At 53.5% G+C, this 25785-nt stretch overlaps 1 protein-coding gene across 1 annotated transcript; it reads right to left on the bottom strand.

Annotated features, from left to right (window-relative positions):
* Positions 1-1294: 1294 nt before the first annotated feature.
* On the bottom strand, positions 1295-23106 carry LOC137345096 (tricarboxylate transport protein, mitochondrial-like). Its single transcript, XM_068008551.1, has 9 exons — positions 22701-23106; positions 14859-14966; positions 14070-14169; positions 9851-9989; positions 9338-9422; positions 7285-7389; positions 6802-6917; positions 3993-4066; positions 1295-3892 (listed from the first exon to the last, which is right to left on the bottom strand). The coding sequence occupies exons 1-9, from the start codon at positions 22897-22899 to the stop codon at positions 3778-3780; spliced, it is 1041 nt and encodes a 346-aa protein (XP_067864652.1). The 5' UTR covers positions 22900-23106; the 3' UTR covers positions 1295-3777.
* Between the last annotated feature and the right edge of the window lie 2679 nt (positions 23107-25785).

The following is a 25785-nucleotide window of genomic DNA, read 5'->3' as shown; positions in this document are numbered from 1 at the left end:
ATCACTGCCCTGGCTAAGATTGGCAAATTCAACCCAAAACCGAGGGGGGGGGGGGGGGCAGAACCAGAGACGTCCCGGGCTGCGTGACTCACTGCCGCACCGACAGGGCCATGGGGAGGAACTCAGTCTCTCCTTGTTCGCAGCATGGCACGGAGGGTGGCATCAGCACCAGTTGCAGAGCTGGAGCCTCTAACCAGGGAAGTCACGATTTATAGTGGGCTGGGAAGCTGGGCTGGCAAAACAGAAATCATGCACTGTGACACACTGGATATCTTGCAGCGTCTGCCCTGTGACGCACTGGATATCCTGCAGCGTCTGCCCTGTGACGCACTGGATATCCTGCAGCGTCTGCCCTGTGACGCACTGGATATCCTGCAGCGTCTGCCCTGTGACGCACTGGATATCCTGCAGCGTCTGCCCTGTGACGCACTGGATATCCTGCAGCGTCTGCCCTGTGACGCACTGGATATCCTGCAGCGTCTGCCCTGTGACGCACTGGATATCCTGCAGCGTCTGCCCTGTGACGCACTGGATATCCTGCAGCGTCTGCCCTGTGACGCACTGGAATTCCTGCAGCGTCTGCCCTGTGACGCACTGGAATTCCTGCAGCGTCTGCCCTGTGACGCACTGGATATCCAGCAGCGTCTGCCCTGTGACGCACTGGAATTCCTGCAGCGTCTGCCCTGTGACGCACTGGAATTCCTGCAGCGTCTGCCCTGTGACGCACTGGAATTCCTGCAGCGTCTGCCCTGTGACGCACTGGAATTCCTGCAGCGTCTGCCCTGTGACGCACTGGAATTCCTGCAGCGTCTGCCCTGTGACGCACTGGAATTCCTGCAGCGTCTGCCCTGTGACGCACTGGAATTCCTGCAGCGTCTGCCCTGTGACGCACTGGAATTCCTGCAGCGTCTGCCCTGTGACGCACTGGAATTCCTGCAGCGTCTGCCCTGTGACGCACTGGAATTCCTGCAGCGTCTGCCCTGTGACGCACTGGAATTCCTGCAGTGTCTGCCCTGGTGCTGGGCTTTTTGTACATTAATTCCGGGGATGTGGACGTTGCTGGCAAGGCCAGCACTTACTGTCCGTCCCTAATTGTCCTGAGAAGGTGGTGGGCCGCCTTCTTCTTGAACCACTTTGTAGCGGTCTGATACAACTGAGGGCAGTTAAGAGTTAACTGAGAGTGGGACTGGAGTCATGTATAGACCCAGAGTGGGTAAGGACGGCAGGTTTCCTTCCCGAAGGACATTAGTGAACCAGGTGTGTTTTTATGACAAATGGACAGCTTCGTAGTCACTTTTACTGATCCCAGCTTTTTATTGCCAGATTTTTTTTTAAACTGAATTCAAATTCTCAAACTGAACTCCTGTTCTCTGGATTATTAGTCCAGTAACAAAACCACTACATGACCGCACCCTCCTGGTGTGAGCAGTTAATGTACAATCTGATTCTTAAGCTACTTTCATACGTTCCCAGATTTCTGATCCTATTTCTGGAGGATGTCCTCCCAGTGCCCCTTCCCCTCATCCCCTTTTACATTCAACATCATGAGCCCAGGCTGGGGAGGTGTGCTAGGAACCCCGCCCCAACCCCGACCTTGTTTAATAGAGTCCCAGGGTGCAAACAGGTAGAAATGACTTGCCATGATACGCATCACAGCTGAGCCCAACGCTGCCCACACGTACAAACATCCGAGGACCAGGGGCTGGACAGCGATCCTGAGCAGGATCCCTGGTTGATTCTCATGTCAAACCCAGAGATGCTGAAGCCGATTGTAATCCCGACCTCGGGTGTAACTGGGATCAGGTAACCGAGCACAGAATGCAGACGGAGCCTGGGACCGGTAGGCTGTCACACGCTGCTTTTGTCAGCTAAATGATATGGGGGAGACTTCGCTTCGGTGTTAAACTGCAACAATATTGAGTAATATTTTATATATTCATAGGCCATAATGTTATTATTTATTATATGACCAACTCAAGAGCCTGGGACGAAGGTTAACAGGACAAGAGCAGCAATAACGTGGGAACACCATCACCTCCGAGTCACAGACTTGTATCTCCCCGTTCCTTCGTCGTTGTTGAGTCAGTAACCCACCTAACCCCATTGTGGGAGCACCATCAACACAAGGACATCAGCGGTTTAAGGAGAAGGCTCATTACCACCTTCTCAAGGGCAATTAGGGATGGGCAATAAATGCCGGCCTCGCCGACGACGCCCACATCCCATGAACGAATAAAAAAAAAATCCCGAACGGAACAAGTTTTCAAAAAGATTTATGGAACACTGCTCGTTAAAGTGGTGGTCTGTCTCTTCATTTGCCAAATAAGAATTTGAAAAATATTTATAAAAAGAAAATAAATTAAATAAATTACAAGCGGAGCAGCTCCCCCCCCAATAACCTCCCCGGACCTTCTGTTCTAATGTACCTGTGGCAGAGCAGGGCACGGCTTTGTGATGCCCGTAATCCGATCTTATTCCTCGGGTAAGAGTGCGGGACAGAGACGAGGTGAAAGGAGGTTGTACGTTTTCATGGCTGCATGTGTTGTACAGAGTCCAGGGTGATTGGCCGGGTGATGGGAGCTGGGAACCGAGATCCTCTGAGGCAGGCTCAATAATCCGAGACAACAACTTGCATTTATACAGCACCTTTAACGTAGCAAAACGTCCCAAGGGTCCGAGCTCATCCTGCTGCCTGTCCAGTGAAGGCGATGCTACCTGTCTGAAACAGAGCAGGAAGAATCCCAGCCTTCGAGGCAGGCCTATCCTTTCCAGGTGGCCTCGGTGAGCCAGGCTGGCCGGTCAGGCATCTGTACAGCCCGTCTGGCGCAGGTGGATCTTAGTCCTGAGCGCCCATCGCCCGGCCAATCATCCTGGAGTCAACTTCATCCCAAGGTGGCCCTGCTTTCCTCCCTCCCATGGATGAATTTCACGGGGGGGGGGTCTCTCCATCTTCACCCACCCTGCACAACAAATGCAGCCCATGTGAAAACTACAGCCTTAGAGACGGCAGTCTCACCGTCTGAGACCCTTTTGCCTGAAACACAAGGAGGGAGGATGAGCGCAGGACGGGCTGGAGAAACCAAACTCCAATTCAATAAATATAAAATTAAATATACGCAATAATTATATATTTTAAAAACCATATCCATGGGGCCTGAGGATCCAGGAAAACTACTTTTAAACAAATACCAGAAATGCTTTAAGAATCTGTTATACGATTATTTAAAAAAAAAGGCACTTTCCAACATACTTGGCTCGATTTTTAAAAAATAACAGTCCTGGCACTGTGTTGTTACAAAGGCTTTCAACTTAATCCCAGCGGATCTCCATCTCAGCACGGTCTCCATGCTGGCTCCACAGCCTGGGTTCGAGCTCTGCGATTAGCAAGAAGCCAAAAAGGTCAAAGAACGGGAACACTTTGTAAACTCGTGCCTCACCGAAAACTGGTACCTTATGGAAACTCAGAGTACCTCCAAAACAGGCGGCAAAAAGGAATGAATGACCAGTCGAAATGTCGGCACTTTGGGGAGGTGAGGATATTTCTCAGATTACCGTATGAACATCAACTCCCACCTCCCCCCCACAAACTAACTTTCGCAGTCATTAAGGCAGTTTTGGTCACCCAGACTGATGACAATTAGTCCCTTTTATCTTGGGTTACGATGCACTTTTTTGGCAAGTGGAGTTGATAGAAAGGCTGGCCTGGATGGTGTAGTGCCGCACATCACACAGAGAGAGAGAGAGAGGAGGGCCGTGTAGAATAGGAGCCGACTCTCATTAGTCCGTCTTCCAGACCATGTTCAGAACTTTGATGACCTCCTCATAAATGACGAAGACAATGGCCACGTCAAGACACACTCTGCTCAAGCGGGGAACTGTCCCTTTGTAAAACCTGCAGCACACAAGGGAATGACCTCTTAGGAAAAAACACAGGGGCTTGCGGACTCACACAATCCAGAGTGGGGAAAAGTTAACGTGTAACATGAACTTACGCAAAGGGCCCCTCGTTTTTAAAGATCTGATACGCACAATCCAACGTGTTCTTGTACTTGTCGGACTGGAGGCCCTGTAACAAAAATCAGAATGAAAATGGGAGTGTGGGGATTTGCCCAGTCACTCCGGGTTATCAATACCGACCAGGATAAAGACAGAACTTGCATTTCACAACCTTGGGACGTCCCAAAGCGCATCACAGCCAATGAGATACTTCTGAAGTGTAGTCACTGTTGTAATGTAGGAAACGCGGCAGCCAATTTGCGCACAGCAAGATCCCACACACAGCAATGAGATAAATGATTAGATAATCTGTTTTAGTGCAGTTGGTTGAGGGATAAATATTGGCCAGGACACCGGGGAGAACTCCCCCGCTCTTCTTCAAAATAATGCCATTGGATCTTTTACATCCACCTGAGAGAGCAGACAGGTCCTCGGTGGCAGGACAAGTCAATAAGGCAGTTAAAAAAGCACACAGGATCCTTGGCTTTATAAATAGAGGCACAGAGTACAAAAGCAAGGAGGTTATGCTAAACCTTTATAAATCACTGGATAGGCCTCAGCTGGAGTACTGTGTCCAATTCTGGGCACCACACTTTAGGAAGGATGTCAAGGTCAGAGGAGATTTACTAGAATGGTTCCAGGGATGAGGGACTTCAGTTATGTGGAGAGACTGGAGAAGCTGGAGAAGTTCTCCTCAGAACAGGGAAGGTTAAGGGGAGATTTGATAGAGGTGTTTAAAATCATGAAGGGTTTTGATAGAGTAGATAGGGAGAAACTTCTTCCACTGGTAACCAGAGGACACAGATTTAAGGTGATTGGTAAAAGAACCAGAGGCGAGATAATGAGAATTTTTTTGCACAGCGAGTTGTTATGATCTGGAATGCGCTGCCTGAAAGGGCGGTGGAAGCAGATTCAATAATAACTTTCAAAGGGGAATTGGATAAATACTTGAAGGGGAAAAACGTGCAGGGCTACGGGGAAAGAGCAGGGGAGTGGGACTAATTGGATAGCTCTTTCAAAGAGCTGGCACAGGCGCGATGGGCCGAATAGCCTCCTTCTGTGCTGCATGATTCCATGGTCTGTGCTGAGCCAACCAATTTTAGCAAAGGCACCAGCAGAGGCCAGTGCACCATGGGGTTCCCATTCCTGATCACTACCCAGTGACCCTTGCTAGGAAGTGTGCGTGTGTCAGATGTTGGGAGGACAGAATTGGGGTTAATTCAGGAGTGGGAGGGGGGTAAGTACCCCTCCCTTAATAAATTCCACTGATATTTCAGGTAGGGTCCTTTATCAGAACAGGCATGGTCAGGCAGAAGAAGCCACTTTAAAGGACCAACTGAAACAAAGAGGGAAGGACGGGGTGGGGTGAGGAGTACCAGACCTGTGACGTACTCTCAGCTTTGTGCAAATGGTTAAAATATGTGAGGTGTAACTTTTTCCTGCTGTTCACTGACCCCCTCCATAGAATTCTGATCTATATTACTCGCAACAGTAGAATACATGTCAGAGGATGTCGCACAGGGCTCTGGTTGGGACCACACATTAAGCACTGCGTCCAGCTGAGGTCATCGGGACACGAGGCAGGCGTTCAAGCCCTGAAGGCAGTGACGAGACTGATCCCTGGCATCAGAGTTACAAGGGAAGACTGGGGAAACTGCAGCTTTTTTAAGCATTGGAGGGAAGCGACTGAGAGGGCACTTTGTTGAGGTGCAGGAGATGGTAAAGAGTGCGGAAAAGGTCAAATCTAGAACATCACTTCGAGCTAGACCGTGACAGTAGGACCAGGTTCAAACTGGGGAGGGGGTGGGGGGGGGGGGGGGGGAAGTTAGGGCTGGCATCAGAAAGTTCTTCACAGAGAGCGCGATCAAAACCTGGAACAGATTTCTGCGTAGGAGGCAAAAACCCTGGAATCAGTTATGAAACAAACACTGTGATGGGAGGACTGTAGGCTCTCTTTGAATAGATGAGGAAGGATAGTCTGACTGGCCTTCCTTGCCTGGATCTGCCTCCTGACCTTATGGTCGGTTGTACAAAAGGGGCTTCTCCCGTCTGACCGTAGCAGCTCAGACGATTGGGTCCCACCAGAAACGTTCAGCTGTCTTCCCTCATTCAGGTGCTGCCCGACCTGTTGTGCGTATGGGAGCGGTTTGAGGCCCGGGGTTATTTTAACCCCTCCCCCCCGTCCTCATTTGCATCCCGCCGGCAAAGCTGCCCAACGGACACGGGCAAAAGGAGCGAGCTGGCCGGCTTCAGGCAGGTTCGGAGGCCGTCCGCCAGCACGTGGTAATTCGCAGGGGGGGGGTGGGTGGGGGTGGGATCTGGGCTGTTTCTCGGAGAAGGATGGGGGAAAAGAGAGCAGGGGCAGTAGAGAGTTACCTTGTTGGGGCCCCGAGAAGCCTTTGCTTACCGTAAGTTTTTGACGTACCTTGGTGGGCCTCCTCTTCCCCGCCAGGTTGCACCAAGTGGGCGCCCAGATCAGTAAGCGGTTAAAATCCCATCAGGGTCTGAATGACATCATAGGAGCTCGATTTGCAAAGTATTAATGAGCCCGGCAAGGGCCGCGGCCGCCTAAGGAAAGGGCCCAGTTAAGATGGCGGCAGGCGGGAATCGAGTGGGAACGTGGCGGTTAAGATCTTGGAGCGGGTTTTACCATTGCGCCCAGCTCCTTCCCACCGGGTAGGGTGGGTTATAATCCCCCCCGCCCCGCTGTCTTTGTTTCAGATTTCCAACATGTGCGGTTACACATTTGAAGCTGTGACACACACTGATCCCTCACAGGCCTCACTATGATATACCGCTGCTCACCTGCATCCTCGTCTTCACCACATCCAGGGGGGTGTTCCCGAAGACGCTGGCTGCCCCGGCGCTGGCCCCAAACACAGCCGTGATAAACGGATTGATTGCTTTATGTGGGTCATTACCTGCAAACAGAGGACGTATCATTGATCCCATTCGGAACGAATCAGTGATCTAATTCCGGGTGTAAGGCCCACTGCCGACTACCAGTCCATCAGTGGGAGAGTGAGGGAGGAGGGCTGGGAATGACCCCCACCTGTCTCGTTTCCATGGTAACGCTTTATCTGCACCGACTGCAGGCACCGGTCTTGCCCTGGCCCTTGGCGGAAATCCTGGGGCAACATAAAGGGGGCGGAGATCCGGCATCATCCTCACCTTTGTAGCTGGAGAACAGGCTTTCACCCAGCGCCAACCCCGGGGAAATAGCCCTGTCCCGCCCGCCTCCCATCTAACTCCCAATGGAAAAATGAGACGGAGATGATTTTCACTCACCTTTATACCAGTTCCGCCACATTGTCATGACAAAGAAGCGTATTGCTTGGTTCGACCCCTGTTTGAGGACTGTGGCCGTCACACCCTGGTACGTCCCTCGAAGGCCTGAAAGCAGAGATATTAAAGACACTCAGTGAGAGATTAGTGAGGACTTCCTCAATTACCTGAGAATAAAGAGGATTTTTTTGGCGGTGGCAGTGAGGGCAACGGTCTCTTCCCCTTTCTTTCCCCTCCATGAAGGCACTGAATCGGTAAGGGTACGGTCTCACAGGTGCTAATTGCCCCCTGGTACCTTGCCTGTGTGACCCTAGACCAGTGTTGTCCAATACATTAAACCACTAGCCAGATGTGGAGAATTGGGAATCCAGATGTGGCTAATTGCATTTCTGATTAGTAAAAAGTGAGTAATAGACACTGTCATTGGGCCTGTGATCTCAATACTCATATTTGCACGGGGTGAGTGTGAGAACTTTAACCTTTTTGTGCGTTTGTTGGTAAAATGGTGAGATGAAAAGCAGAGAGTGAGAGTGTGTTCTTTTGACCGTTGCGGCTGATTTACTCCCTTGGTCACTGGATGGCGGGAGATGTTTGTTCAGTGAATACACGCGTGTGACGTACATTTACCTGTAGTGTGTGTGTGTGTGTGTGTGTGTGTGTGTCTCTGTGTGTGTGTCTGTGTGTAGTGTGTGTGTGTGTGTGTGTGTGTGTAGTGTGTGTGTGTGTGTAGTGTGTGTGTAGTGTGTGTGTAGTGTGTGTGTAGTGTGTGTGTCTGTGTGTCTGTCTAGTGTGTGTGTGTGTGTGTGTGTCTGTGTGTGTGTCTGTGTGTGTCTGTGTGTGTGTGTGTGTGTGTGTGTGTGTGTGTGTCTGTGTGTGGGTGTGTGTGTGGGTGTGTGTGTGTGGGTGTGTGTGTGGGTGTGTGTGTGGGTGTGTGTGGGTGTGTGTGGGTGTGTGTCTGTGTGTCTGTGTGCGGCGCTTTCTACTAAAATTGGTGCCTGTGGTAAAACTATGTCACCATAGCAACACCTGGGGCTGGTCAGTGAATTCTACTGGACGACACTGGCCTGGACAGTGAATTCGGTTCAGGCGTGGGCCCTGATGGTCTTGGGTTTGGAGTGACCCAGGGTTCTGAGGTGGGTCAAAGCAGACAGTCACTGTAGTGTAGTGGCGATGGGACTGCACCAGCAACTCAGAGGGTGCAAGTCCAAACCCCGCCATGACAAGTTATGAAATGGAATTCAATAAAACGATTATTAAAATCCCATCACCTGGTTTGTTAATGTCCTTCAGGGAACCTGCCACCCCTACAAATGATTCCAGTCCCACACTACACTGACTTTTAACGCCAGGGTTTAAGGATGGGCAATAAATACTGCCTTCCCATTATCACCCACATCCCAAGAATCAATAATAGCAGGAGACTGTAGGGACTGCGTGCAGTTCTCGCTGTATTGTTGGGTTCTGGCAACAAAAAGCATAACGAAGGCTGACCTACATGGGTGAACTCCCTCGCGGGCTATTCGACTGTGTGAAGAGCTTATGCATCTCTGTAAAATTGAGAATATCATATAATTCTCCCGAAAACTGCTCTTCAAACACCTTCAGTCTGATTTCTGCCCTGCTCATAACACCAAGATCTCCCTTTCCTTTCCTCCTTCTCCCTAGGGTTGCCAACTCTAGTTGGACGTACTCTTGGAGGAGTCATCACATGACCTCCCGGTCAAACAGCCTTTTCCCCATCTCCAATATTTTCATAACTAATAAACAAAAGCGTTTAAAGAAAATGAAAAAGTAAACCTTTTTTTTTTTTAACGACTCTATGATTTTTCTCCTGGTTTGCTCCCAGCAGTGTCCTGGAGATGAATCTTTAATTCCCGGAGACTCCAGGGCAAACCTGGAGGGTTGTCATCCCCTAGTCCTCCCACCTGCTGCACTGCTAAACCCTGTCACTCAGCAGTTTCTCGCCCATCTCTTCCCCTACGCTCCCCTACGCTCAGCTCCTCTACAAGACCTGCCCTCTTGCTCTCTCGATCCACTCCCCACTCAAGGGACCTACCCTGTTCTCGAATAATCTCACGAAGACCATGGAAAAACCCACGGTATTTGGGATTAGGCGAGCACTGGTCATGAATAAACTTCACCTGGAAGAGGAAAAGCGAAAGGTAAAAGAGTTCAAATACACTTCAACTGTGAACTAAAATACTTGAGGGGATTGAGATGTAGGACTATTACATTATATGTAAGGACTGAGACACGGATTATGTCACACTCAGTATACAAAGGACAGGATCTGGGGACAGACACATGTTACAACACACACAGTATATCGAGGATACTCACTGGGCCTGAGTTACCAAGCCTGCCTAACAAAACCTAAGCCTCGGTCACAAGCGTTAACAGATCTACTAAAGTACGTTTCGTTGAAATAATCCAAATTTTAAAATAAGTTCTTTTTAATTACTGCATATAAATACCCTCCTGCCACTCTCTGTTGATTTTTCACTCCCGACCCCTAGCTTCTCCAGCGCCGAGCACTGACTACGTACCTTGTGTGAGGGCAACACATTACCTTTACTGTCTCCATGGGGCAGACGACCAGCACAGCTTCTGCCACCCCAGCCCCCAGACCGCACAGCATGCTCCTCTGGTTGGTCAGCTTCCCGTTCTCATCCAGCATCCGGTTAGTCAGGAATTCAAACATTCCAAACCTGCGGACCAACGAGGGCGGGATGGAAGTAACGGACGATGTCAGTCACACAGCAACCGTACTGCCCACATCCTGCCCCGCAGCACCCTCTGTACCGCCCACGTCCTGCCCCGCAGCACCCTCTGTACCGCCCACGTCCTGCCCCGCAGCACCCTCTGTACCGCCCACGTCCTGCCCCGCAGCACCCTCTGTACCGCCCACGTCCCGCCCCGCAGCACCCTCTGTACCGCCCACGTCCCGCCCCGCAGCACCCTCTGTACCGCCCACGTCCCGCCCCGCAGCACCCTCTGTACCGCCCACGTCCCGCCCCGCAGCACCCTCTGTACCGCCCACGTCCCGCCCCGCAGCACCCTCTGTACCGCCCACGTCCCGCCCCGCAGCACCCTCTGTACCGCCCACGTCCCGCCCCGCAGCACCCTCTGTACCGCCCACGTCCCGCCCCGCAGCACCCACTGTACCGCCCACGTCCCGCCCCGCAGCACCCACTGTACCGCCCACGTCCCGCCCCGCAGCACCCACTGTACCGCCCACGTCCCGCCCCGCAGCACCCACTGTACCGCCCACGTCCCGCCCCGCAGCACCCACTGTACCGCCCACGTCCCGCCCCGCAGCACCCACTGTACCGCCCACGTCCCGCCCCGCAGCACCCACTGTACCGCCCACGTCCCGCCCCGCAGCACCCACTGTACCGCCCACGTCCCGCCCCGCAGCACCCACTGTACCGCCCACGTCCCGCCCCGCAGCACCCACTGTACCGCCCACGTCCCGCCCCGCAGCACCCACTGTACCGCCCACGTCCCGCCCCGCAGCACCCACTGTACCGCCCACGTCCCGCCCCGCAGCACCCACTGTACCGCCCACGTCCCGCCCCACTGTCCCCTGCGTCCCGCCCCACTGTCCCCTGCGTCCCGCCCCACTGTCCCCTGCGTCCCGCCCCACTGTCCCCTGCGTCCCGCCCCACTGTCCCCTCCGTCCCGCCCCACTGTCCCCTCCGTCCCGCCCCACTGTCCCCTCCGTCCCGCCCCACTGTCCCCTCCGTCCCGCCCCACTGTCCCCTCCGTCCCGCCCCACTGTCCCCTCCGTCCCGCCCCACTGTCCCCTCCGTCCCGCCCCACTGTCCCCTCCGTCCCGCCCCACTGTCCCCTCCGTCCCGCCCCACTGTCCCCTCCGTCCCGCCCCACTGTCCCCTCCGTCCCGCCCCACTGTCCCCTCCGTCCCGCCCCACTGTCCCCTCCGTCCCGCCCCACTGTCCCCTCCGTCCCGCCCCACTGTCCCCTCCGTCCCGCCCCACTGTCCCCTCCGTCCCGCCCCACTGTCCCCTCCGTCCCGCCCCACTGTCCCCTCCGTCCCGCCCCACTGTCCCCTCCGTCCCGCCCCACTGTCCCCTCCGTCCCGCCCCACTGTCCCCTCCGTCCCGCCCCACTGTCCCCTCCGTCCCGCCCCACTGTCCCCTCCGTCCCGCCCCACTGTCCCCTCCGTCCCGCCCCACTGTCCCCTCCGTTCCGCCCCACTGTCCCCTCCGTTCCGCCCCACTGTCCCCTCCGTTCCGCCCCACTGTCCCCTCCGTTCCGCCCCACTGTCCCCTCCGTTCCGCCCCACTGTCCCCTCCGTTCCGCCCCACTGTCCCCTCCGTTCCGCCCCACTGTCCCCTCCGTTCCGCCCCACTGTCCCCTCCGTTCCGCCCCACTGTCCCCTCCGTTCCGCCCCACTGTCCCCTCCGTTCCGCCCCACTGTCCCCTCCGTTCCGCCCCACTGTCCCCTCCGTTCCGCCCCACTGTCCCCTCCGTTCCGCCCCACTGTCCCCTCCGTTCCGCCCCACTGTCCCCTCCGTTCCGCCCCACTGTCCCCTCCGTTCCGCCCCACTGTCCCCTCCGTTCCGCCCCACTGTCCCCTCCGTTCCGCCCCACTGTCCCCTCCGTTCCGCCCCACTGTCCCCTCCGTTCCGCCCCACTGTCCCCTCCGTTCCGCCCCACTGTCCCCTCCGTTCCGCCCCACTGTCCCCTCCGTTCCGCCCCACTGTCCCCTCCGTTCCGCCCCACTGTCCCCTCCGTTCCGCCCCACTGTCCCCTCCGTTCCGCCCCACTGTCCCCTCCGTTCCGCCCCACTGTCCCCTCCGTTCCGCCCCACTGTCCCCTCCGTTCCGCCCCACTGTCCCCTCCGTTCCGCCCCACTGTCCCCTCCGTTCCGCCCCACTGTCCCCTCCGTTCCGCCCCACTGTCCCCTCCGTTCCGCCCCACTGTCCCCTCCGTTCCGCCCCACTGTCCCCTCCGTTCCGCCCCACTGTCCCCTCCGTTCCGCCCCACTGTCCCCTCCGTTCCGCCCCACTGTCCCCTCCGTTCCGCCCCACTGTCCCCTCCGTTCCGCCCCACTGTCCCCTCCGTTCCGCCCCACTGTCCCCTCCGTTCCGCCCCACTGTCCCCTCCGTTCCGCCCCACTGTCCCCTCCGTTCCGCCCCACTGTCCCCTCCGTTCCGCCCCACTGTCCCCTCCGTTCCGCCCCACTGTCCCCTCCGTTCCGCCCCACTGTCCCCTCCGTTCCGCCCCACTGTCCCCTCCGTTCCGCCCCACTGTCCCCTCCGTTCCGCCCCACTGTCCCCTCCGTTCCGCCCCACTGTCCCCTCCGTTCCGCCCCACTGTCCCCTCCGTTCCGCCCCACTGTCCCCTCCGTTCCGCCCCACTGTCCCCTCCGTTCCGCCCCACTGTCCCCTCCGTTCCCGTTCGGGCTGGCACTGCACAGACACCTTGTTGACTCGGTTTCTCGATGCTGCCACCTGGTGACTTTTCCTCAGCGATACAATCACATAACATTTCAAAATAAATTATCCTCAGTTTGCTTTACCCTTTCGGTCACCTGTGTCAGACCTTGGTCCTGATCTCAAAGGGAGGGCTGTGGCTGGACATTGTGCTCCCAGGCCGATGATGGTCTGTAGCTGCCACGCACGAACAGCCCTGCGGTGACTCAGTGCGGTCATTTTAAGAATGCACGAATGTTGGGGACGTGTCCAACAAGACCACCCCTTTTGATAGGTCACTCCAAATGGTTCAATTGTGAGGACAGGTTGTATATAGTTTTGTATTCCCTTGAGCTTGATGGTTGAGGGGTGATCTAATCGAGGTGTTTACAACAATGAAGGGATTCGATAGGGTCGATGGAAAGAAACTATTTCCTCTAGTGGGGGAGTCCAGAACAAGGGGGCAAAAATCTTAAAATTAGAGCCAGGCCGTTCAGGAGTGAAATCAGGAAGCACTTTTTCACACAAAGGGGAGTGGAAATCTGGAACTCTCTCCCCCAAAAGGCTGTGGATGCTGGGGGTCAATTGGAGCTTTCAAAACTGAGATCGATAGAGTTTTGTTGGGTAAGGGCATCGAGGGATTATGGAGCAATAACAGGTGAACGGAGTTGAGCCGTGATCTAATTAAATGGCGGAACAGGCTTGAGGGGCTGACTGGCCTCCTCCTGTACCTATGTTTCACCTACTCATCTTCTCACCATATATTTAACGGTCCCTGAAATCTCCAAGAGTACAGTGAGCCAAACAGAATTTTTTTTACAGGAGAGGAAGAGGAGGAGATGGGTAGGGTAGGGGAAAGAGAGGGGGAGGGGGAGGAGAGGGAGAGGGGAAGAAGAGAGGATGGGAAGAGGAGAGGGGAGGGGGAGAGAAAAGGAGAGATGGTGGGGGGACAGGGATGAGGGGAGGGGAGAGGTGGGGGTAAGTGGAGGCGGGAGAGAGGGACGGGGAGGGGAGACGGGAAAAGGGACTGGGCCTGATCTTGCCTCCTCCCTAGCACAGGGCTCCTGACACCAATTACAGGGCTCCACCATGACCTCAGCCAGAATCAAACAACTCAGCACAAAGCAGGGGTCTTCAACCCTGAGAACTTCCCAGATGGTATGTTGGAGCACGAGATCACATGGCAGGTACAGCCCTGGGAAGCTCACGCTGCTGTTCTTTATAAAACTGATACATTATCGTTTTCGACAATCTCCTTAAATTTTTTTATATAATTTGCTGTGCTTTTCTCGGTCTTTATTTTCCATCTCTCTAATTTTTCCTGCTCAGACTGATGTTTCATTCTCTTACCTGACAGCAGATTTTGGGATGGAACCGTAGAGCAGGGAGCTCAGACCTCGGTACAGTCCTCTCACCCCATGATCCCGAACAGTCACCCGGACACAGTCACCTGTCGAGGGAACAGATCGTCAGCTCTTGCAGCTCAGTAGCTGGGGCTCCTCACTTCCCATTCAGCCCCCAGGTTTATAAATGACAATCCCTGCCTCCTCGGATTACTCAACCCTTCGCGGTCCACGAACGTCTGCCTGGCTCACTGCTCGATTTAGACGGCACAATGACAAGTTCTCCACTTTCCCCTCTGTTCATCCCAACAGCCACCCCCCCCCCCTCCACCCCACCCCCAGCCAGGCTGACATCAGGATAACGCTGCACAGGAGAGGAAACTGCAACCTCAACATTCCCCTGGCAGTGAACTAGCGCACAGAATCAACCTGCCACTGGGGTGTTGGGGTTTTTAACCAGGGGTTCCAGCTGTCCCAAGCAATGTGTGAATGTGGCTATGGCTTACTGACGACCCTGTAGCATGGAGGGTCTCAGCTTGTGAAAGTGGGTGTCCATCGCAAAGCTCTCATAGTGTGGAGTCTGTGACTATGCATACACCCTACTGTGCTCTAGTGGCACAGTGTGAGGCCCATTGTCAGTGCCACGTTAGTATGGAGGGGAAAATCATTTGTGCCAGTAAAATTCCTTGCCAATGCCCTTATAGTGTCTGTGCCTTACAGCATGGACCAGTATCCCTTACTAATGCCCTTGGTGTCTAGTGTCTGTGCTCTTATAGCAAGGAGCAGTATCGCTTACCAATGCCCTTATAGCGTGGAGGATTTGCCTGTTCGTCAAGTTGTAGCTGTGTTTTCACATACTCTGTTGGATATGTGATACAGATCTCAATTCCACCAGCAAGTCCACCTACACCACATAAAGAGGATTAATTGATGCAATAACACAGAATTATTGAAAGAGAATCCCAAACAACCCAATACCAACCAATCTAACGCACCAAACCAACCCAACACCAACCAAAACAACCCACCTAACCCACCAATCCAACCCAACACCAACCAAAACAACCCACCTAACCAACCCATCACCAAACCAACCCAACCCACCGAACCAACCCATCACCAAACCAACCCAACCCACACCAACCTAACTGACCAAAACAACCCATTACCAAACCAACCTAACCCACCAAACCAACCCAACCCCAACCAACCTAACCCACCAAACCAACCTACCAAACCAACCCAACACCAAACCGGCCTAACCCACCAAACCAACCCAACACCAAACCAGCCTAACCCACCAAACCAACCCAACTTAACCCACCAAACCAACCCAACACCAAACCAGCCGAACCCACCAAACCATCAGACAACACAATCCCTATCTAACCCTAACCTTAACCACCCCAAAATAACACAACAGCAGGTACGGTAGCATAGTGGTTATGTTACTGGGCTAGTAATCCAGAGGCCTGGACTAAAATCCAGAGTCATGAGTTCAAATCCTGCCACGGCAGCTGGCGAATTTAAATTCAATTAATTAATTAAATTCAATTAATTAATTAAATTCAATTAATTAAATAAAAATCTGGAATTAAAATACTAGTATCAGTAATGATGGCCATGAAACTACCGGATTGTCGTAAAAACCCATCTGGTTCACTAATGTCCTTTAGGGAAGGAAGCCTGCCGCCCTTACCCGGTCTGGCCTATATGTGACTCCAGACCCACAGCAATGTGGTTGATTCTTAATTGCCCTCTGAAATGGCCTAGCAAGCCACTCAGTTGTAAAATCTCGCTACGAAAAGTCATAATAAGAATAAAACCGGACGGACCACTAGGCATCGGACCACTAGGCACCGGACACGACAACGGCAAAACACCAAGCCCAGTCGACCCTGCAAGGTCCTCCTTACTAACATCTGGGGACTTGTGCCAAAATTGGGAGAGCTGTCCCACAGACTAGTCAAGCAATAGCCATACTCACAGAATCATATCTTTCAGCCAACGTCCCAGACTCTTCCATCACCATCCCTGGGTATGTCCTGTCCCACCGCCAGGACAGACCCACCCCCCATGAAATCTCATGGCATCAGGTCAAACATGGGCAAGGAAACCTCCTGCTGATTACCACCGACCGTCCTCCCTCAGCTGATGAATCAGTCCTCCTCCATGTTGAACACCACTTGGAGGAAGCACTGAGGGTAGCAAGGGCACAAAATGTGCTCTGGGTGGGGGACTTCAATGTCCATCACCAAGAGTGGCTCGGTAGCAGCACTACTGACCGAGCTGGCCGAGTCCTGAAGGACATAGCTGCAAGACTGGGCCTGCGGCAGGTGGTGAGCGAACCAACACGAGGGAAAAACTTACTTGACCTCGTCCTCACCAATCTACCTGTCGCAAATGCATCTGTCCATGACAGTATTGGTAGGAGTGACCACCGCACAGTCCTCGTGGAGATGAAATCCCGTCTTCGCACTGAGGACACCATCCAACGTGTTGTGTGGCACTACCACCGTGCTAAATGGGATAGATTCAGAACAGATCTAGCAGCTCAAAACTGGGCATCCATGAGGCGCTGTGGGCCATCAGCAGCAGCAGAATTGTATTCCAGCACAATCTGTAACCTCATGGCCCGGCATATTCCTCACTCTACCATTACCAACAAGCCAGGGGATCAACCCTGGTTCAATGAGGAGTGTAGAAGAGCATGCCAGGAGCAGCACCAGGCGTACCTAAAAATGAGGTGCCAACCTGGTGAAGCTACAACTCAGGACTACATGCATGCTAAACAGCGGAAGCAACATGCTATAGACAGAGCTAAGCGATTCCACAACCAACGGATCAGATCAAAGCTCTGCAGTCCTGCCACATCCAGTCGTGAATGGTGGTGGACAATTAAACAACTAACGGGAGGAGGAGGCTCTGCAAACATCCCCATTCTCAATGATGGCGGAGTCCAGCACGTGAGTGCAAAAGACAAGGCTGAAGCGTTTGCAACCATCTTCAGCCAGAAGTGCCGAGTGGATAATCCATCTCAGCCTCCTCCCGATATCCCCACCATCACGGAAGCCAGTCTTCGGCCAATTCGATTCACTCCACGTGATATCAAGAAACGGCTGAGTGCACTGGATACAGCAAAGTCTATGGGCCCCGACAACATCCCAGCTGTAGTGCTGAAGACTTGTGCTCCAGAACTAGCTGCGCCTCTAGCCAAGCTGTTCCAGTACAGCTACAACACTGGCATCCACCCAACAATGTGGAAAATTGCCCAGGTATGTCCTGTCCACAAAAAGCAGGACAAATCCAATCCGGCCAATTACCGCCCCATCAGTCTACTCTCAATCATCAGCAAAGTGATGGAAGGTGTCGTAGACAGTGCTATCAAGCGGCACTTACTCACCAATAACCTGCTCACCGATGCTCAGTTTGGGTTCCGCCAGGACCACTCGGCTCCAGACCTCATTACAGCCTTGGTCCAAACATGGACAAAAGAGCTGAATTCCAGAGGTGAGGTGAGAGTGACTGCCCTTGACATCAAGGCAGCATTTGACCGAGTGTGGCACCAAGGAGCCCTAGTAAAATTGAAGTCAATGGGAATCAGGGGGAAAACTCTCCAGTGGCTGGAGTCACACCTAGCACAAAGGAAGATGGTAGTGGTTGTTGGAGGCCAATCATCTCAGCCCCAGGGCATTGCTGCAGGAGTTCCTCAGGGCAGTGTCCTAGGCCCAACCATCTTCAGCTGCTTCATCAATGACCTTCCCTCCATCATAAGGTCAGAAATGGGGATGTTCGCTGATGACTGCACAGTGTTCAGTTCCATTCGCAACCCCTCAGATAATGAAGCAGTCCGAGCCTGCATGCAGCAAGACCTGGACAACATCCAGGCTTGGGCTGATAAGTGGCAAGTAACATTCGCGCCAGATAAGTGCCAGGCAATGACCATCTCCAACAAGAGAGAGTCTAACCACCTCCCCTTGACATTCAACGGCATTACCATCGCCGAATCCCCCACCATCAACATCCTGGGGGTTACCATTGACCAGAAACTTAACTGGACCAGCCATATAAATACTGTGGCTACGAGAGCAGGTCAGAGGCTGGGTATTCTGCGGCGAGTGACTCACCTCCTGACTCCCCAAAGCCTTTCCACCATCTACAAGGCACAAGTCCGGAGTGTGATGGAATATTCTCCACTTGCCTGGATGAGTGCAGCTCCAACAACACTCAAGAAGCTCGACACCATCCAAGATAAAGCAGCCCGCTTGATTGGCACCCCATCCACCACCCTAAACATTCACTCCCTTCACCACCGGCGCACTGTGGCTGCAGTGTGTACCATCCACAGGATGCACTGCAGCAACTCGCCAAGGCTTCTTCGACAGCACCTCCCAAACCCGCGACCTCTACCACCTAGAAGGACAAGGGCAGCAGGCGCATGGGAACAACACCACCTGCACGTTCCCCTCCAAGTCACACACCATCCCGACTTGGAAATATATTGCCGTTCCTTCATTGTCGCTGGGTCAAAATCCTGGAACTCCCTTCCTAACAGCACTGTGGGAGAACCGTCACCACACGGACTGCAGCGGTTCAAGAAGGCGGCTCACCACCACCTTCTCGAGGGCAACTAGGGATGGGCAATAAATGCCGGCCTTGCCAGCGACGCCCACATCCCGTGAACGAATAAAAAAAAAACCCAATAACAACCCAAACTAACCCTAACCCAACCCAACCCAAATCATCCTGAACTCAATACCAAAGTAACCATACTCAAACCATCTCACACAAACTAACAATGAACCAACTGAACCCAAACCATTCCAGACAACCAACACCAACGCCAAGCCAAGCCAAGCCTCGATGGACAGGAAGTAGAACCCTACCTACAGACGAGCAGGTTACCATCCCTGCAGTGTTAAGAGGGCAGTACATTATCCTTTAGATAAGATGTTCCCCTGAGGTCCCATTGACCTGGCCCTAATTGATGATAAAAGATCCAATCGCATTAATTGGGTCAAGTAGGAAGTTCTTTACTGATATGAGGAGAATTGTGAGTATATCCTCTTTTCTCCCCACCAGTTGGGAGAGAGGTAACATGTAGAGTAGTGAGTCGAATTGCATACTGTGACTTCATCAGCGGGGGAAAAGGTGAGAAAAGCTAGCAGTGGCATGTTGGTAGAGAGGGTTCACGATTCCAGGCAGGTCTATTCCATCCCTGTCCTACTGATCCCAACATTCACACTGGAAATACAACTTGCAGCAATAGAAAGTCAAGGAACAAAAACATTATACCAAACTCAACTCACTTGAACTCAAACAGGAAGTAATGAAAACCTCTGTCCAAGTGTGAGAAATCCACACGGCAATTAAAACAATCCTACAAGGCAGTGTTCCTGGGTCTGGGTGGTATCCTAGGGATTTCCATACTGAACGGCCAACGCACGTGCTCAGAGTCTCATTCTCAGACGTTTGAAGAGGTGTGATAATAACTTTGATTTATAAACTAGCAGAACTCCCGTGGCATTGCTTGCAGCAAGTCAGATGATTCAGAGGCCCCAATTTTACATCGAAACTATAGCACAGAAACAGGCCATTCGGCCCAACAGGTCCATGCCCGGTGTTTATGCTCCACACGAGCCTCCTCCCTCCCTACTTCATCTCACCCTATCAGCCTATCCTTCTATTCCTTTCTCCCTCATGTGCTTATCCAGCTTCCCCTTAAATGTATCTACACTATTCACCTCAACTACTCCTTGTGGGAGTGAGTTCCACATTCTCACCACTCCTGAATTCCCTATTGGATCTATTAGCGACTATTTTATATTTATGACCTCTAGTTTTGGTCTCCCCACAAGTGGAAACATTTTCTCTACGTCTACCCTGTCAAACCCTTTCATTATCTTAAAGACCTCTATCAGGTCACCCCTCAGTCTTCTCTTTTCTAGAGAAAAGAGCCCCAGCCTGTTCAAGCCTTTCCTGATAAGGATATCCTCTCAGTTCTGGTATCATCCTTGTGAATCTTTTTTTGCATCCTCTCCAGTGCCTCCATATCCTTTCTATAATATGGAGACCAGAACTGTGCACAATACTCCCAGTATGGCCTAACCAAGGTTCTGTACAAGTTTAACATAACTTCTCTGCTTTTCAATTCTACCCCTCTAGAAATGAACCCCAGTGCTTGATTTGCCTTTTTTGTTTGTGGCCTTATTAACCTGCATCTCTACTTTTTGAGATTTATATATCTGTACCCCCAGATCCATCTGCTGCTCTTTAACTCCGGGCCGGTTGAGCTGGAAATGTATCTGGTGCTGCAGAAATGAAGCCTGAGCTGGTATTAACTCCCGGGCCTTATTTAAATCCTCCCCGAATTCCTGTCCATTGCTGTGTCAGCCATGGCTCAGTGGGTGGCTTAGGTTCAAATCCCACTCCGGAGACTTAACCACCTAATCTAGGCTGAGCTTCCAGTGGAATACTGAGGGAGTGCTGCACTGTCAGATTGTGCCAGGTTTCATATGAGACATTAAACTGAGGCCCCGTCTGCTCTCTCAGGTGGATGTAAAATATCCCATGGCATAATTTTGAAGAAGAGATCAGGAGCTCTCCCTGGTGTCCTGGCCAATATTTATTCCTCAACCAATATCACTAAAACCAGATTATCTGGTCATTATCACATTGCTGTTTGTGGGATCTTGCTGTGCGTAGTTTGGCTGCTGAGTTTCCTACATTATATCAGTGATTACGCTTCAAAAGTACTTTATTGGCTCTAAAGCGCTTTGGGACGTCCTGAGGTTGTGAAAGGCGCTATATAAATGCAAGTTCATTCTTTTCTCCTGGCGGTAAATCCTGCAGCCCGGATGCACCCCGCCAATATAAGGTAAGAGGTGGGATCAGGAAGCAGGGTCCAGGGCAGGGGAGGCCTAATCTTTCCATGACAACCACTCCTGCTCCACCTGGCCCCACAAAGGAAAGAGAACAAAAATGACCTATTTCGGGCCTCTTGTGGGTCTGATCCTCTTCTGACCCGGTTCAGCCTGAGTGAGGAAGGGTGCAGTGGACTCCCCGCTCAGGGCCTGTGTTAAAATTGCAGCCGTGTCCCAGTGATGTCAACAGGACCCAACATGCTGTTCAAAGGACCCTGCCGGTTTTGGGTGGGTGCCTGTCTGCTCAGGAAAGCAGGTTAAAATTGTGGATGGCTTGATTCTGGTGGGTAATCTGGGCAATTTTAACTGCCCACCCACCGGGCGGGTAGAGTTAAAATCGCCTCCGCGATCTGGAGCGATAGCTCATGTAATACATATATTTTCACTCATACCCGGTGCCCCTTTCTCACTCACCCCTCCCCCTCCGGTTCCCCTTTCTCGCTCCCCCCCTCCGGTTCCCCTTTCTCGCTTCCCCATTTCCCCTTTCTCGTTCTCTCCCAGATTCCCCTTTCTCGCTCCCCCCCTCCGGCTCCCCTTTCTCGTTCCCCCCCTCCGGCTCCCCTTTCTCGCTCCCCCCCTCCGGCTCCCCTTTCTCGCTCCCCCCCCTCCGGCTCCCCTTTCTCGCTCACTGCCCCCCGGTGCCCCCTTCTCACTGCCCCCCGGTGCCCCCCTTCTCACTGCCCCCCCGGTGCCCCCTTCTCACTGCCCCCCCCCCCGGTGCCCCCTTCTCACTGCCCCCCCCCCCCCGGTGCCCCCTTCTCACTGCCCCCCCCCCCGGTGCCCCCTTCTCACTGCCCCCCCCCCCGGTGCCCCCTTCTCACTGCCCCCCCCCCCCGGTGCCCCCTTCTCACTGGCCCCCCCCCCCGGTGCCCCCTTCTCACTGCCCCCCCCCCGGTGCCCCCTTCTCACTGCCCCCCCCCGGTGCCCCCTTCTCACTGCCCCCCCCCCCGGTGCCCCCTTCTCACTGCCCCCCCCCCCCCCCCGGTGCCCCCCTTCTCGCTGCCCCCCCGTGCCCCCTTCTCACTGCCCCCCCCCCCCGTGCCCCCTTCTCACTGCCCCCCCCCCCCGTGCCCCCTTCTCACTGCCTCCCCCCCCCCCCGGTGCCCCCTTCTCCCCCCCCCCCCCCCCGGTGCCCCCCTTCTCCCTGCCCCCCCCGGTGCCCCCTTCTCACTGCCCCCCCCCGTGCCCCCTTCTCACTGCCCCCCCCCAGGTGCCCCCTTCTCACTGCCCCCCCCCCCCGTGCCCCCTTCTCACTGCCCCCCCCCCCCCCCGGTGCCCCCTCTCACTCCCCCCCCCCCCCCCCGGTGCCCCCTTCTCACTGCCCCCCCCCCCGTTGCCCCCTTCTCACTTCCCCCCCCCCCCCCCCCCGGTGCCCCCTTCTCACTGCCCCCCCCCCCCCCGTTGCCCCCTTCTCACTGCCCCCCCCCCGGTGCCCCCTTCTCACTGCCCCCCCCCCCGGTGCCCCCTTCTCACTGCCCCCCCCCCCCCGGTGCCCCCTTCTCACTGCCCCCCCCCCCCCGGTGCCCCCTTCTCACTGCCCCCCCCCCCCCCGGTGCCCCCTTCTCACTGCCCCCCCCCGGTGCCCCCTTACCCCTATCTCGGGCATTTGCCCAGGTGATGTACCCCAGCTCCTGCGCCTTTCCCTGGCTGGGCTCCCCGCCTGTTCTGGCACCTGCTGCAGCCCCCCGGGCCCCGGGCCCCGGCCCTTACTCTACCTGCCAGGATGGCTTTCCCCGGGTGAGTGAGCTTCCTCGAGTCGCCTGCAGGCGCCGCTGCTGCCAATGTCCGCCGCCGCTCCCCGCCCGGGCCTCCGCCGGACTTTCCTGCCTCGCCGCCCGGCCGGAAGTGAACCGGCTTCGGCCTGATGGGGCACGGGGAGTCGTTGACGCTGAAGGGCCTGATTAGAGACGACATGGCGGCGGCTCGGGTCCGTTCAGCGGACGGAGCGGAATCTGAGAGGAAAACGGGCGGAAAAAGCGCGTTAAACGGGCGGAAAAAACCGAATAAAAACCCGGCGCCGCCCCGCCCCCCGCCGCCTCTCCATTGGCCAATTCCAACCGCCAGGCTGGCTTCTGATTCGTCCGTACAATCCCGTTTTGCTATTGGCTGGAGCCGGGACTGGCCACCTGATTGGCTGCCTTCGTGGCGGTGTGAAGCCTTGGATTGGTTGAGGAGAGAAACGGGACGTTGCTTAAAAGAACATATGAAATAGAAAAGAGGAGGAGCCAGCCGCAGCCCCGCCCCCGCCCACCCCCTGGCCCCGCCCCCGAGCCCGCCCACCCCTGGCCCCGCCCCCGAGCCCGCCCCACCCCCTGGCCCCGCCCCCAGTCCGGCCCACCCCCCGCCATTCGGCCCCCTCGATCCTGCTCCGCCATTCAATCAGATCATGGCTGATCTTCCACCTCAACTCCACTTTCCCGCCCGATCCCCATCTCCCCCGATTCCCCTCGAGTCCAAAAATCCATCGATCTCAGCCTTGAATATATTCAATGACTCAGCATCCACAGCCCTTAAGAAAAGACATACTTGCTCTCGAGGCAGTACAAAGAAGGTTCACTCGGTTAATCCCGGGGATGAGGGGGCGGACATATGAGGAGAGGTTGAGTAGATTGGGACTCTACTCATTGGAGTTCAGAAGAATGAGAGGCGATCTTATTGAAACATATAAGATTGTGAAGGGGCTTGATCGGGTGGATGCAGTAAGGATGTTCCCAAGGATGGGTGAAACTAGAACTAGGGGGCATAATCTTAGAATAAGGGGCTGCTCTTTCAAAACTGAGATGAGGAGAAACTTCTTCACTCAGAGAGTGGTAGGTCTGTGGAATTTGCTGCCCCAGGAAGCTGTGGAAGCTACATCATTAAATAAATTTAAAACAGAAATAGACAGTTTCCTAGAAGTAAAGGGAATTAGGGGTTATGGGGAGCGGGCAGGAAATTGGACATGAAGCTGAGCTCGGATCGGTCAATGCCCTGTGGGTGGCGGAGAGGGCCCAGGGGCTGTGTGGCCGGGTCCTGCTCCTACTTCTTGTGTTCTTTAGATTTGTGGTTGGGATCAGATCAGCCATGATCTTATTGAATGGCGGAGCAGGCTCGAGGGGCCGATTGGCCTACTCCTGCTCCTATTTCTTATGTTCTTATGTTCTCTGGGGTAGAGACTTCCAAAGAGTCACAACCCTCTGAGTGAATAAATTCCTCCTCATCTCAGTGTTGAATGTCCGACCCCTTATCCTGAGACTATGTCCCCTAGTTCTAGACTCTCCAGCCAGGGGAAACAACCTCTCAGCATCTACCCTGTCAAGCCCCCTCAGAATCTTATATGTTTCAATGAGATCACCTCTCATTCTTCTAAACTCCAGAGAATATAGGCCCATTCTACTCAATCTCTCCTCATATAAACACAGTGCAGGGTGCGGTATATAAACACAGTGCAGGATGTGCTTTATAAACACAGTGCAGGGTGCAGTATATAAACACAGTGCAGGATGTGCTTTATAAACACAGTGCAGGGTGCAGTATATAAATACAGTGCAGTAAATAAACACAATGCATAGTGCTGTGAATAAACAATAAACATAGTGCATAATGCAATAAATAAACACAGTGCAGAGAGCAGTAGATAAACACAATGCCGGGTGCAATAAATAAGCACAATGCATAGTGCAATAATAAACAGTGCAGTGTGCAGTAAATAAACAAAGTGCTGGGTGCAGTAAATAAATGGTGCCTAGTACTGTAAATAAGCACAATGGGGTGGATGAGGGGAAACTCTTCCCAATTCTGGGTGAGTCCAGAACAAGAGGCCATTAATATAAGATAGACTCTAACAGATCAAATAAACAATGTAAGAGGAATTTCTTTACACAGAGAGTGGTGAGAATGTGGAACTCGCTGCCACAATGGAGTGGATGAAGCAGATAGCCTTGACTCATTTAAGGGGAAGTTTGATGCATAAATGAGGGAGAAGGGAATAGAGGGATTTGTGGGCAGGGTGGGAAGAGGTCATTACAATGTGGAATATAAACACCGGCATAGGCCAATTGGGTTGAATGGCCTGTATCTGTGTTATAATTCTACGTTACACAATGCAATGTAGTGTGCTAGAGATAAATGCAATACAATAGAATGTGGAGTGCAATAAATTAAAGCCATATAACAGAATGCAGAGTGCACTAAATAAATAAATGCAATACAACACAATGCAGGGTGCAATAGATAAACCCAACACAGCTCCCCCGTAGCTCTAAGAGCCATACTGACCATGAAGGTTCCAATTTCAATCACCAGTAATCGTGAGCTCACTGCTGAACTGGCTCAGAGCAGCTAACTCAGCACCGATGAGGGATCGACTGTACGTACCCAGGCTTTCCTGGTTGGCATCTCACCAAGAAATACATTTACCACCATCATGGAAGTCTATTTTTAATGGAATAAATTAGACATTGTGTATCTCTAGTTCTACCAATTATCTGCCAATTTAGATTTATTTCGAAAAATTAAATGCATGTTTTATCAATTCTATCAAGAAATGAAATTAAATTGGCTGCTCTTCTGCAAACTTTTTTTAAAAAGAGAATGGATCTCCTCACTGCTCACAATGTCAGAATGCAGTGATAGCAGGTGACCTTTTTGACAGTTGAGGCACAGACTATACATGCCGAACTATACCAGCCCGTCACCATGGCAATCGACCTTTGGGCCTGGGCAATCAACTACATCTTTGAAAAAGTGTTTTTTCTTTAATCTGAAATGGGGGTCGGGGGCAAGAGAAGGAGAATTGGGATCGGGGAGAGAGGGCAACTG

This window comes from Heptranchias perlo, chromosome 28, assembly GCF_035084215.1.
Source record: "Heptranchias perlo isolate sHepPer1 chromosome 28, sHepPer1.hap1, whole genome shotgun sequence".
NCBI classification, from domain to species: domain Eukaryota; kingdom Metazoa; phylum Chordata; class Chondrichthyes; order Hexanchiformes; family Hexanchidae; genus Heptranchias; species Heptranchias perlo.
Note: the sequence above shows the minus strand (reverse complement) of the source record. Positions and strands in the feature narration are given on the sequence as shown.